The sequence below is a fragment of the Podarcis erhardii genome, assembly GCF_964252035.2.
Source record: "Podarcis erhardii genome assembly, chromosome: 7".
In the NCBI taxonomy this organism is placed as follows: domain Eukaryota; kingdom Metazoa; phylum Chordata; class Lepidosauria; order Squamata; family Lacertidae; genus Podarcis; species Podarcis erhardii.
In genome coordinates, this window is record NC_138511.1 from 87,124,340 (window position 1) to 87,136,959 (window position 12,620).

The 12,620-nt window shown below is 45.6% G+C and overlaps 1 protein-coding gene across 9 annotated transcripts in view; it reads right to left on the minus strand.

Moving 5' to 3' along the window:
- The window catches only part of RYR1 (ryanodine receptor 1), a 223,488-nt gene that overhangs the window by 118,469 nt on the left and 92,399 nt on the right, over positions 1–12,620 (minus strand). For all 9 annotated transcript variants that reach the window (XM_081868598.1, XM_081868604.1, XM_081868605.1 and 6 more), the window contains exons 27-32: positions 12,369–12,543; positions 11,096–11,304; positions 4,882–5,264; positions 1,917–2,049; positions 1,438–1,598; positions 283–448 (exon numbers count right to left, since the gene is read on the minus strand). In XM_081868598.1, coding sequence (XP_081724724.1) covers positions 283–448; positions 1,438–1,598; positions 1,917–2,049; positions 4,882–5,264; positions 11,096–11,304; positions 12,369–12,543 — 1,227 coding nt within the window. The remainder of the gene's footprint in view (positions 1–282; positions 449–1,437; positions 1,599–1,916; positions 2,050–4,881; positions 5,265–11,095; positions 11,305–12,368; positions 12,544–12,620) is intronic.

A 12,620-nucleotide genomic window follows, 5' to 3' on the forward strand; every position in this document is an offset into this window, starting at 1 on the left:
AGGAGAATATAGAAGCTCCAGCCAACAATTCCCCTCTTGTGTGTCTCCAGCGTCGGTGGTTGGAGGTTGAAAATGGAGGTTGCATTAAGTTATCCTTATCAACAGTTTCACATCTACTTTACAATCCCATTTAAAGACTATCTAAAGCCAGCACCCATCCCCACACCTTGTGGTGGCAAGTTCCTTAAAATAAATATGAACAGTATGATGACCACCTCTCTGTACTCCACAGTGTCCTGAAAAATGTGTTCTGCCCTTCCACCCAGAAGGTGCCCCACTCACCTGGAAGAAAGTGTTGACCTCTTTCCCGTTGGCTGTAAAGGTCATGAGGCCTGTTGCCAGGTCAACGAGGCAGCCAATCACCAGGTCCACGGTGCTCACCCGAGTCTGCTGGGTACTGGAGACGAAGTCCCCTCCCCACACCATGTAGCAGCTGCTTCGCTTGATGCTACGAATGGGAGAAACAGTTGAAGAGTCCTTCTGACCAAGACCTTCTTAGGTACCACTAAGCCCTGGAAAGCAAGGCTTCCCCAACCTGGTGCCCTCCACATGTTGCTGAACTACAATTCCCATCACCCCTCTTGTCTGTAGCCTCTTTTTGTGCTCATCCTTTTGGCGGAGTGAAGGAATGGGTTCCCAAAACCTGACTGGGCAGTCAGTCTGAAACGGACCCCCAAATCCGCATTTTTCCCTTCTCCAAGGGAGCATTTCTAAAATGCTTTAACTTGAGCTCTTGAGCCAAAGCCCAGCCGTATAAACAAGTGCTCAAAGCTCTCTCCTTTATCAGTCCGTGACGCCTAATGAATGGCCTTGTCCGTTCCAAAGTGGAGCAGGGATGACGCATCTGGGTCTTATCTTACACTGAGGCACAGACCTTGTCAGCCACCTGGGAACGGCGCCAGGAGTTGGTGACCTCTTGCTCCAAGATAAGAGTATAGGAACAGGAACAGAAACACCCTTTTATGGTCAAGAGTACAGGAAGAGGAACACCCTTTTATGGTTAAGAGTACCAGAGCAGGAACATCTGTGATGTCAACCTGCATGTATAAGCTGACGTGGTTGGATTCCTGGGGAAGGAGGGAGAGGGTGCCTGGAGGATATATATACTGCATGAAATTTCTCATTTCTTTGGACTTGCTGTGGAATGACCACGCAAGTGCCTTCTGCAATCCGGAGAGCAGAATAAACTCTTTCTCGGAATCAACCTCGGTGTCATTTGACTTCCTCCCTCCCTCCCAGGAACAATGCAGACCCCACCAGTCGGTAAAGTCTAATAAGGCTACAGATCAGTCCTTTTATAAACATTTATGGATGAGCATTTGAGGTCCTTGTTTTATCTGTGTCAGACCTCCTTTCAACCTTCACTCCCAATCAACTAAGACACGGGCCTGAGGAAATGTTTATGACAGACCCAAAGGGAACCTGGCTAGATCTCACCTGTCGTGGATGTTTCCCTTGTCATCACCCATGGTGACAGTGACGTTGCGCACCTTGGTGAGGTCAAAGTTCATGTCGTGCTGGTGGTAGTCAGGTGTGACCCAGCCTACCCAGACACAGGTAGGCTCTTGGCCCGCAAAGATCCGAACCGAGTAGTAATACTGTAAGAAGAAAGGGCTAATGACAAACTGTGGTTCGCTTAAGCTAGGAAGCAATTCCTCCTTTGGTGCAAGTTGGTGCGGAAGAGAGGAGCTATGTGCAGGATTTTTGAACTCAAAACATTTCCCCAAGCATCCCATCTCTGGGAGAAGGCCGCATGCTCTGAAACTGGTCCGTGAATCGTGCTTTAGCTCCACCCAGAAAAAAGATACCCTCGACCTTTAGCAAAGCACACCTGAGCACCCCAAAGTAAAGGAGGAATCTGTGCTTCTATCAAGAGATTGCATGCCAAGCCTCACAAAGAGCCAAGTCCTTGTTACCGTTGTGGTGTTCATGATGATCTCGGGGTCATCTCGGTTATCTGGAACCACCTCCTCTTCCAGCCGAGGTACGGTGGGGACAACTGGAGGAGGGCTGATGAATGTGGTGGCTTTCTTGGCTTTGAACAGGAAACTGGAGAAGTGGGAGAGAGGGAGCATGGTCAGAAACGGAAGCATGTGCTGCATCCAAATAACCAGACCTCATTCTCTCCAAGGCTGCCATCTTTGCTTTTCTTGGATTAAAGTGCATTATTGACCTGAATGGGACTTACTTCTGAATCAATCCACATTGGACCACACTGTTAAACACACAAGGGGCACTTTCACACGGCAGCACACTAGGGCCTTGTCACTGCTTACGCATGAATGTTTTGCACAGTACCACCCGCATGCCATCATGCTCACACGTCCCATAGTTTCTCCCCAAAATTCCTAACTTTAATAAATAAACTGAACTCTGCAGTAGCTCAGAACAGGGCTTTTAGCATGGCTGCCCCCTGTTCTGTGGAATAGCATTCCTGTTCAGACGCGACAAGGGACGTGGGTGGCGCTGTGGTCTAAACCACAGAGCCTAGGACTTGCCGATCAGAAGGTCGGCGGTTCGAATTCCCGTGACGGGGTGAGCTCCCGTTGTCCAGTCCCAGCTCCTGCCAACCTAGCAGTTCAAAAGCACGTCAAAGTGCAAGTAAATAAATAGGTACCGCTCGGGTGGGAAGGTAAACGGCGTTTCCGTGCGCTGCTCTGGTTCGCCAGAAGCGGCTTAGTCATGCTGGCCACATGACCCGGAAGCTGTACGCCGGCTCCCTCGGCCAATAAAGCGAGATGAGGGCCGCAACCCCAGAGTCGGCCACAACTGCACCTAATGGCCAGGGGTCCATTTATCTTTTACCTCAGACACGACAAGCGCTCACTAACTGCACTTTTCGGAAACAGCTGAAGACATGCTTGTTCAAACAGGATTTCCTAGTAGGACAAATGGGTCTTAAACACCAATGTCCACCTGTTAGGGTTTTAGTCTTCTTTTAAATGCAGTGGGGGGGTCAGTAACTCTGTGCTGGACACCAGGGGGTGGCTTTCTGCCCCTGGCTTGCCACACCCTCCAGCCCTAGGAGCCATCAGAAAGGAGCTGCTGCCCAAAAAACAACTGCTGCTTCATGGAAATGTTGACTTGATCTATTAGTGAGCTGCACTGTTTAGTTACATGTTTTTATATGTCAAATGAACCGTTGATTAATGGTGATTAATTTTCTAGCGTGGTGTTGCAGCAACATTATATGGCTCACGGTGTATAATTATTGCATCGCTGCGTTTAGTTTCAGAACTGCTTCGAGCACAGATTTACTTGCAGAAAATGTGATTTAAAAGTAAAACAACGACCTGCGGTTTTGTGCTTTTAACTGTTTCAAAATTCGCCTTAAGCAGTTGGTTTGGAAGGCCATCCTATATTATCTTCCCATTTGATAGAGATTTGCCATTCCTGCAGAAAATCCGATATATAAAACAAACGTGCCACATAAAGGTTAAATCTGAATTAAATGGGGGGGGGATGAGGTGGCAATCTCATGGGAAGCCAAGCACACTGTTGCATGCTCTTTGGAGCCAAGTTGGGATATACCTACAGGACCGCTGTCAAGTCTGCCTCTAGGTCCCAGCTCACAGAGGACCAACACCCGGTGGATATAATATACAAAGTCTTTATTGAAGTTTAGTTTCCATTTCAAAGCTCTGGGCGCGCAGACCCACGTCTCGACGCTAGACCGGCTAAGTCCCCTCTGACTCACTGCTCCTCCCACACCAGTTTAAGATCCTAGCCCGGCTCCACCTCCTACGCTGTTCTTTCCTTCGCTGGGTCCTTCTGCCCTCTGGGGTTTCCTCCTTCCTGGACTCCTCTGACGCTGACCCCCCTTGGTCTTCCCCTTCCTTCCGGCGGGCTTTAGGACCTGGCTCCCTACCCGGGCTCCCTGCTGTGCCGCTCGCCTGTACATTTGAACTTGGCGCGCGCGCCCAGCCGGTAGCCTTCCTCCTGACCGTTTCCCCGCTTCCTGATGTGGGCGTGACCAAACCTGACTCCTCTCCTCCCGCTGGTGGTGAGAGCACTGGTCCCGATTCCTGGGACTCCCCCTCCCCACTGCGCTCTGGTGGGGAAGCTGGTCCTGATTTCCAACTGCTGCTCAGGGACTCCCCGCTGGCCCCTTCCTCCTGGGGCTTCCCCCCTGGAACCCCCCTCGCTCTGGCCATCGGCGCTCCCTTCTGTGAGTCCTCCGATTCGCTGGAGAGGCTTGTGGAATAACTCTTTCCACTGTCACTGCCTGCGCCCCCCTCGGACTCCTCCTCCTCACTCTCCATTTGCTCCCCCTCCTGTGTCTCTCCTTCTGAACCCCTGACAACCGCGTTTCCCGGTATGCCCCACGGAGGACCTTAAGTTCCATAAATAGCAACACCCTAGTGGTCCTGGGCCCTAAGGAAGTCAGATTAGCCTCAACTAGAGCCAGGGCCTTTTCAACACTGGTTCCGGCCTGGTGGAACGCTCTGTCTCATGAGACCAGGGCCCTGCAGGATCTGATTTCTTTCCGCAGGGCCTGTAAGCCAGAGTTGTTCCACCTTTGGCTTAGAATCAGTTTGACTCCCTCCCCCTCTTTCTTTTCTTTTTTCCTTTCTCCTCCTGTGATGAGGCTGCATTTTAATGTTTTAATATTGTATTTTAATCTTGTTTTTAAGTTGTATTTCAATCAACTTGTTTTTATTATTGGTTGTTAGCTGCCCTGAGCCCGGTCTTGGCTGGGGAGGGCAGGGTATAAATAAAATTATTATTATTATTATTATTATTATTATTATTATTATTATTATTAATGTAATAACATAGGCAGGAAGGTGCTGAAGGAAAGCCATCTGAGGTCAGTGGGGCGCACCCCACGCAAGAACAGGCAAGAAGCCTTTTCTCCCCATGCCCCAACCCAGCCCTCACCCTCGCTTGGTCTTGCCCTTTTCCGTCGAAGCATCCTTTTCGTTCTCGGCCTTGGAGGCCTCCTTGGGGGGCTCCTTAGGAGTGGCTGGCGGAGCGGGGCCTTGCTTCTCCTTCTCGGCCTCTTCGGCCTCCTTGGGGCTGGCGGTTTTCTTCAGCTGCTCGTATTCCGAGTCGAGGTCGACGTCTTTGACCTCGTCTTCGGGGATGGTGAGGGCGTGCGTGAGGGGAGTGGTGCCCGCCGTGACCTTGAACTTCTCGTCGAACTCCACGGGCATGCTGAGCCGAAGGAAGAGGAGCTCCACCACGGCGTTCTGCGAGCCGAACGTCCGGTGTGTCAACTTCAAGCACGGAGGGTTGTCCACGGTGCCGTCGATCCGGGACACCTGAAAATGGAGCACAGGGCGGCACGGGTTCACCTTACGGTTTCTCTTTTGCACAAGTCACCTGCAACCAAATCCGCATCCTTACCTGGTCCTGTGCCTAGAAACGCAGCACAAAAGGAAGTCTAGATGAGCCCTCAGAAAATACCAACCATAAAAAAGTGACATCCCCATAGCTGTCAACTTACAGATTTGAAAATAAGGGATCAGCAGCCAAAATAAGAGATTTTCCCAGCACAGGTATGTTCTGAGCCCCTCCGAGCCAAAGGCAGAAAGCCCAGCCAGCAGCCAAACGAAGCCTCAAGCGGTGGTTCCCACAGCGCAGCAACCCGGCAAAGGGGATGCAGCAAGGAAAACCACCGTCCCCTCTCCGCTGGGAAGCGCTGAGCAAAGGCGAGTCCCCAGGCAATGCGGCCGATTTGACTGGCACAAGGCATGCAAGCTCCACCCCCAGCCGTTCTTAGACTCCTTATTGGGTGAGCAACGCAGCCAGGCAACACAGTTGGAGCCTCCCTCCTCCCTGGCCAGCAGGGAGGGAGGGAGAGGAGCTGCTTCCTTTGAAACCCGGGAAATTTAAGGGACATCATCAATAAGGGACAGCAGTGGGACACGGCGCTGGGATAAGCGACTTTCCCGCCAAATAAAGGACAGTTGACAGCTATGTATCCCTAAGGATAAAAGGAATGTATTCCTTTATGCAACCGCGGCAGCCAGAATCATAGTGGCAAAAAATTGGAAAACTGATAAAATATCAGAATTATTAGAATGGAGAACCAAATTTCTTAAATTCGTGGAGATGGCAAAATTAACAGCATCATCAATTAGAGGCTGTTCTAATCAAAAAATAAAGAGTGGGAATGTGTTAAGGAATACATGAAAAAAGTCTGTGCTGGAGCTTAAAAACTAATATGCAAAAGTTTAAAAGGCGAAAGGAGATAATAATATATTAAGGATGGAATAACAAATAAAGTGAATAACGCAACAATAACAAAAATAATAGTCGGTAAAGAAAGGTGGAGGGAAGTACTGGGTTGTGGGGGAGGGAGGTGAAGGGATTAATTGAAATTGTTAAAGATTGGTATAGGATTTAAGAGATTTAAATTTTTATAAAGATTCCTTAAGGAAAGCAGAAAGCAGCAAGAAATATCAAGTAAAAGTATCGGAGAGGAGATCAGTGTAAATGAAAACATGAGACTTATGGTTTTGTTACATATGATTTTATTTTGGAGTTGTCTGATTATTTTGGAGTCGTTTGCTGTAAAGAATGTATATTATGTGAATAAAATAATAAAGGATTTGAGAGAGGAAACAAATGGAGCAGAAAGAAAGAAAGAAAAAAGAAAGTACCAACTGTAAGGGAATGGCAGAATAAGTTATTAGACTATGCAGAAATGGCTCAATTGAGGAAACAGATTAAGGGGAAATACAAAACAATCATTTACGCAAAAAAATACCTACAAAAATATAACAACAACATAACATCTATGGCTGCATTTGAATGACCCTGGTATAAATTAAATATTATTAAATAAGGAAAAATGGTACGATATGTTATAAGAAAGTTGTAAATGTAACTTACATCGGGAAATGACAGGAAGTCTATTTTGACATAATTTAGTTTATTCGATTTTTACTTTGGTTTATTTTTGTTTAGTTAGAAAGCATAAGAAAAGAGCACGTATAAGTACAAGTTTAAATCAATATTTAACTATATACAGTGGTACCTCGGGTTACAGATGCTTCAGGTTACAGACTCTGCTAACCCAGAAATAGTACCTCGGGCTAAGAACATTGCTTCAGGATGAGAACAGAAATCGTGCAGCAGCGGGAGGCCCCATTAGCTAAAGTGGTGCTTTAGGTTAAGAACAGTTTCAGGTTAAGAATGGACCCCCAGAACGAATTAAGTATTTAACCCGAGGTACCACTGTAATTATTTAAGGCTGTTGTTGTTGTTGTTGTTGTTGTTGTTAGTTTTACTTTTTCTTTGTACGTGTATTTAAGGTTGTGTATGATAACCTTGGATGTCAATTAATAATAATAAAATTTTATATATATATATAAAATGGGTGGCTCAGACATGGGTTTCTCCACCCCCATAGTTCTGCCCGGACACTGAGGTCCAGCGCTGAGGGCCTTCTGGCAGTTCCCTCACTGAGAGAAGCCAAGTTACAGGGAACCAGGCAGAGGGCCTTCTCGGTAGTGGCACCGCCCTGTGGAACGCCCTCCCACCAGATGTCAAAGAGAAGAACAACTACCAGACTTTTAGAAGACATCTGAAGGCAGCCCTGTTTAGGGAAGTTTTTAATGTGTGACATTTTAATTACAGATAGGTAGCTGTGTTGGTCTGCCATAGTCAAAACAAAATAAAAAAATTCCTTCCAGTAGCACCTTAAAGACCAACTAAGTTAGTTCTTGGTATGAGCTTTCGTGTGCATGCACACTTCTTCAGATACCGGCCAGAGTGGCTAGGGAAACCCAGCCACATGGACAGGGTACAAATAATAAATTATTACAGTGGTACCTCGGGTTAAGTACTTAATTCGTTCTGGAGGTCTGTTCTTAACCTGAAGCACCACTTTAGCTAATGGGGCCTCCTGCTGCTGCTGCGCCGCCGGAGCACGATTTCTGTTCTCATCCTGAAGCAAAGTTCTTAACCCGAGGTACTATTTCTGGGTTAGCGGAGTCTGTAACCTGAAGTGTATGTAACCTGAGGTACCACTGTACAGTGGTGCCTCGCAAGACGAAATTAATCCGTTCCGTGAGGCTCTTCGTCTAGCGGTTTTTTCGTCTTGCGAAGCAAGCCCATTGACAGCTTAGCGGATTAGCGCTATTAGCGGTTTAGCGGCTTTTAGCGGATCAGCTGATAAGCGGCTTAGCGGCTTAGGAAAAGCGGGGGAAAGGGGAGGGAAACCCGCAGGAACTCGCAAGACATTTTTGTCTTGCGAAGCAAGCCCATAGGGAAATTCGTTTTGCGAAGCGCCTCCAAAACAGAAAACCCTTTCGTCTAGCGGGTTTTCCGTCTTGCGAGGCGTTCGTCTTGCGGGGCACCAATGTATTATTATTATATTAATATTATCCCCTTGGTATAAGAAACCTCAGAAACCAGCCTCCCTCCTATCTTCCTCACAGGGCTCAAATTTTGAAGTGGACTGGCCTTCATTTTTTAAATTATATATATATAAATAGGGACAGCCATATAAGCACTTCCCCCGTGACTTACTCTTTTTTATTATTTTATTTTATTTATGATTTTCAGTTTTACACATTTCAATGATTCCACAGTCATTTTAACATTTCAAAACCTGACTTCCTTCCCCTTCTTTCTGCGGTTCCTTAAATTTATTTTTAATATCTTCTGCATATCCAGATTAATTTGTTTCATTTATTCATCTGCTTTAAATATATACTCTTATAAAACTGCAGGTCATTACAATAATACTGCCAATGTTCTTGTCTGTTTGTAGTTTGTTTGTAAATATTCAACAAACCATTTCCATTCTTTTATAAAAAGTTTGTTATCTTGATTTCTTATTTTTCCAGTAGGTTTTGCCACCCCATGAACTCACTCATCATCATGACTGGGCTATATAGGCTCCCCTTATAATTTTGGTTCTATGTTACCACATCTCTGCAATTTGCTTTTTTAAAAAACTGAATATTCTCCGTGTGTGGTTCTGCCATTGCTTTGTATGGTTATGTGTTTGTTTTATCAAAATAATACATATGATGGAATGTGATATCGAAATAGAAAAGAGAATTTTTACAAAATAGTAATGATAAATTAAAGCAAGATGTTTAATATAAAGGAAAATTTGGAGAAGTCAAAGGTTCGTGTAGAAAGCACAAAGTTGAAATTGTATGTATCTTTTGTGATATCTTTACTGGAATGAGTGAAATGAAGATGCCAACATGTTGTATAAATGAAAAATGAATAATAAAGCATTTATGGACTATGCAGAATTGGATAAATTAACAGGAAGGATTTGAAACCTGCGGGACCAGAGATTCTTAGAAGACTGGAGTAAATATATGAACTATTTGAAAAGCAATCGTAATGAACAGATTACGCTAGTAGGACTGGAAGAGGTATGGTAAGGAGGACTATTTGAAATATTACAAGTAAGATTATGAGGAGAATTATTAGTTAATGATCATTAAGAGTAATAGAGAAATTAAGAAATGCAGAACAAGTGATAAAGAACGGAAAATCATCAGAGGTGTTGACGGAAGCCTAAAATATTGTATAAGATAAGAAGTTATGTTTTATGATTGTTGGAATGATATGTTTAAAAAACTAATAAAAATGTGTGTGTGTGTGTGTAATAATAAAGCATTTAAATAAAAAAGGGAAAAAAATCATTCCTCAAGTTCCCTCACATTCCCACCCTCCAAGCTTTCATTCTGCCAAAGTATGCCCTCTGAAGTGAAGCGAAGGAGGTTTTCGCTCTTTTCCTCACAAACTGGGCCTCTAGAATGTTCTAGAATGTTCTCTGCAGGCATCGCTCTACAAATCCCGTCTCTCTGGGGTGTCCCTCCCCCCCCCCCCGGCCTCAGTTCGCGCAAGCTGATAATTATGTTTGTCTTACGTTGATGATTTGCTTTACTCTACAAAAAGTGACAAGCAAGTGGAAAAGTTTGCAGAACAACTAAGAAAGGAGTTTAAAGTAAGAGATTTGGGTCCAGTAAAAATTATCTCGGTCTAGAAATTCAAAGAACAAACGATGGAAGTTTTTTGTTGAGTCAAAAAGACAAAATAATGGAATTACTTGAAAGAAACAATATGCAAAACTGCAAGAGAGTAAAAACCCCAATGGAAATAGGTTTTTTCAAGAATGAAGGAGAATGCACAGAACCTGTAAATCCTGAAATGTACCATTCAATAGTTGGAAGTTTATTATACATTTCATTGTGGAGCAGACCAGATTTGAGTTATGCAGTTGGAATACTGAGCAGACTAGTAAGCTGTCCCACAGAAAATGCCTGGAAAGGTTTAAAATGTATTTTCCAGTATTTAAAGCAAACACTTGATTATTGTTTGAGATTACCATCTTCAGGGTCTACAAAATTGCAGTGTTACGTTGACAGTGATTGGGCCAACCTGCCTGATAGAAAATCAATTTCTGGAATGGTATTTCAATTTGGGAATTCCTTGATAGGTTGGAAGTCCAAAAAGCAAGGTATTGTGGCCACATCTTCAACAGAGGCTGAATAATGTGCTTTATCAGAGTTGTGTAATGAAATAAAAATTTTTGTTCAGATCCTCAAGGATTTAGATATACAATGTGATTATCCAGTTCAAATATAGGAAGACAATCAAGCCGTAATAACTTTGGCTGGGTCTGAGCAGTTTAGAAACAAATCCAAACATTTAGAAATTAAATATCAAAATGTGGCTGAAAATGTGAAGCAAAACATGATAATGCTGAGAGTATGCAAAATGTGGCTGATATATTGACAAAAGCACTAACTTTTGAGAAACATGCACAACTAGTGACAAAATTAGGAATTGTTGCGCGTGATGTGTAAATATGTTCTGTATATGTTTAAAGTACTGTTGTTTCTGTTTGAATGAGAGGGGGTGTTGGGGGACGTTTGGCGCAGAAACATGTGTGCATACCTTTAAGAAGTTTCTGGGGTTAATTGGCTGCAGCTGGCCGTTGCTATAAAAAGGAAAAAGCTGAGTTTTGTAGCCTGCCTGCAGGAATAACACCCACCGGAGTTTGTGTTTATTGTTTAGTAATAAAGTTTTCGTTTAGTTTGGGTTTTTACACTTTGTCTCCTGGAGTCACTCTGTCCTCTGCCACCAGCTGGAAATCCCCCTCCAACAAGCTCACCTCATAATGCGGGTGCTCCGTGGGCACCGTGGAGAACTGGGGCAGGCTCTTGCTGAACCACATGGTAATGTCCCGCTTCATGTTGATGGCGAAGGGCTCAAAGCCTTCTTGCAGGCCGCAGATGGTGAAGTAGCGCAGGCTGCTGACATCCTGGCCCAGGTTGAGGCGCCCCACCTGGGACAAGCCCAAGCTGCACACCGGGATGAAACCTGCAAAGCCACACGGGGGGAGGGAATTAAAAACCCAGTTTTCTTGGGGCCCATCACTAGAGCCCATTGGTCTGTCCAGAGCTGCTTTGGATTAATGTTAATTATCACACGGCTCAAGGAAAGACACAAGCACAGAATTTGGTGCCGGGCTGGGTGCTGAGTTCTGCATCCAGGGATGTAGGAACGGGGGGCGGCGGGGGGGGGGAATCCACCCCAGGTACCATCATGGAGGGGGGGGTAACAAATTATCAAGGAACAATTACTGCCCTGGTAAAGGTAAAGGAACCCCTGACCATTAGGTCCAGTTGTGGCCGACTCTGGGGTTGTGGTGCTCATCTCACTTTACTGGCTGAGGGAGCCGGCGTACAGCTTCCGGGTTATGTGGCCAGCATGACTAAGCCGCTTCTGGTGAAACCAGAGCAGCGCACGGAAATGCCATTTACCTTCCCCGCCAGAGCGGTACCTATTTATCTACATGCACTTGGACGTGCTTTCGAACTGCTAGGTTGGCAGGAGCAGGGACCGAGTAACGGGAGCTCACCCTGTCGCGGGGATTCGAACCGCCAACCTTCTGATCGGCAAGCCCTAGGCTCTGTGGTTTAACCCACAGAACCACCTGCGTCCTACTAGAGTAGATCTTAAAAAACTTTTTTTGAAAATGCCTGCTCCAAAAGGTCTTATATTACTACGCTAGGGATTATATAGCTATATATGAAATTTCATGTTAATATCTTGACCACTTTTGGTAAACCACTTTTTGGTAAACCACCGGATCCAGCCCCCGGGCCTTAGTTTGCCTACCCATGCAGTAGAGCAGCCTTTCTCAACCTGTGGGTCCCCAGATGTTGTTGAACTACAACTCCCATCACCCCTAGCTAGCAGGGCCAGAGCTCAGGGATGATGGGAGTTGTAGTCCAACAACATCTGGGGACCCACAGGTTGAGAACCGCTGCACTGGAGTGTTCTATTTTCCTTGTAGCTGACAAAGAAACCCTGTAAGTTCTTCATGTGGCCCATGAGCAAAAAAGAAAAGAAAAGAGAGAGAACCTGAGTCCTCTACTTACCGTCCCCGATCTCAATATCTTTGAAGGCCAACTCCGACCCCGAATCGCTGATCAGCATCTCCCCATTGAGCGTGAACATGATATTGTTGTCGGTGAGGTCTATCATGCAGCCCACCACGTCCCCCGGTTGCCACGGGCGGCCAAAAGGCTCGCTGCCCACGTGCCAGCGCTGGCCCTGAAGGATAGGAGGTTGGTAAAAGGGGAAAGGATCAGGTAACAGGTAGCAGGAAGGGGAGACACAAAGCAGGACGT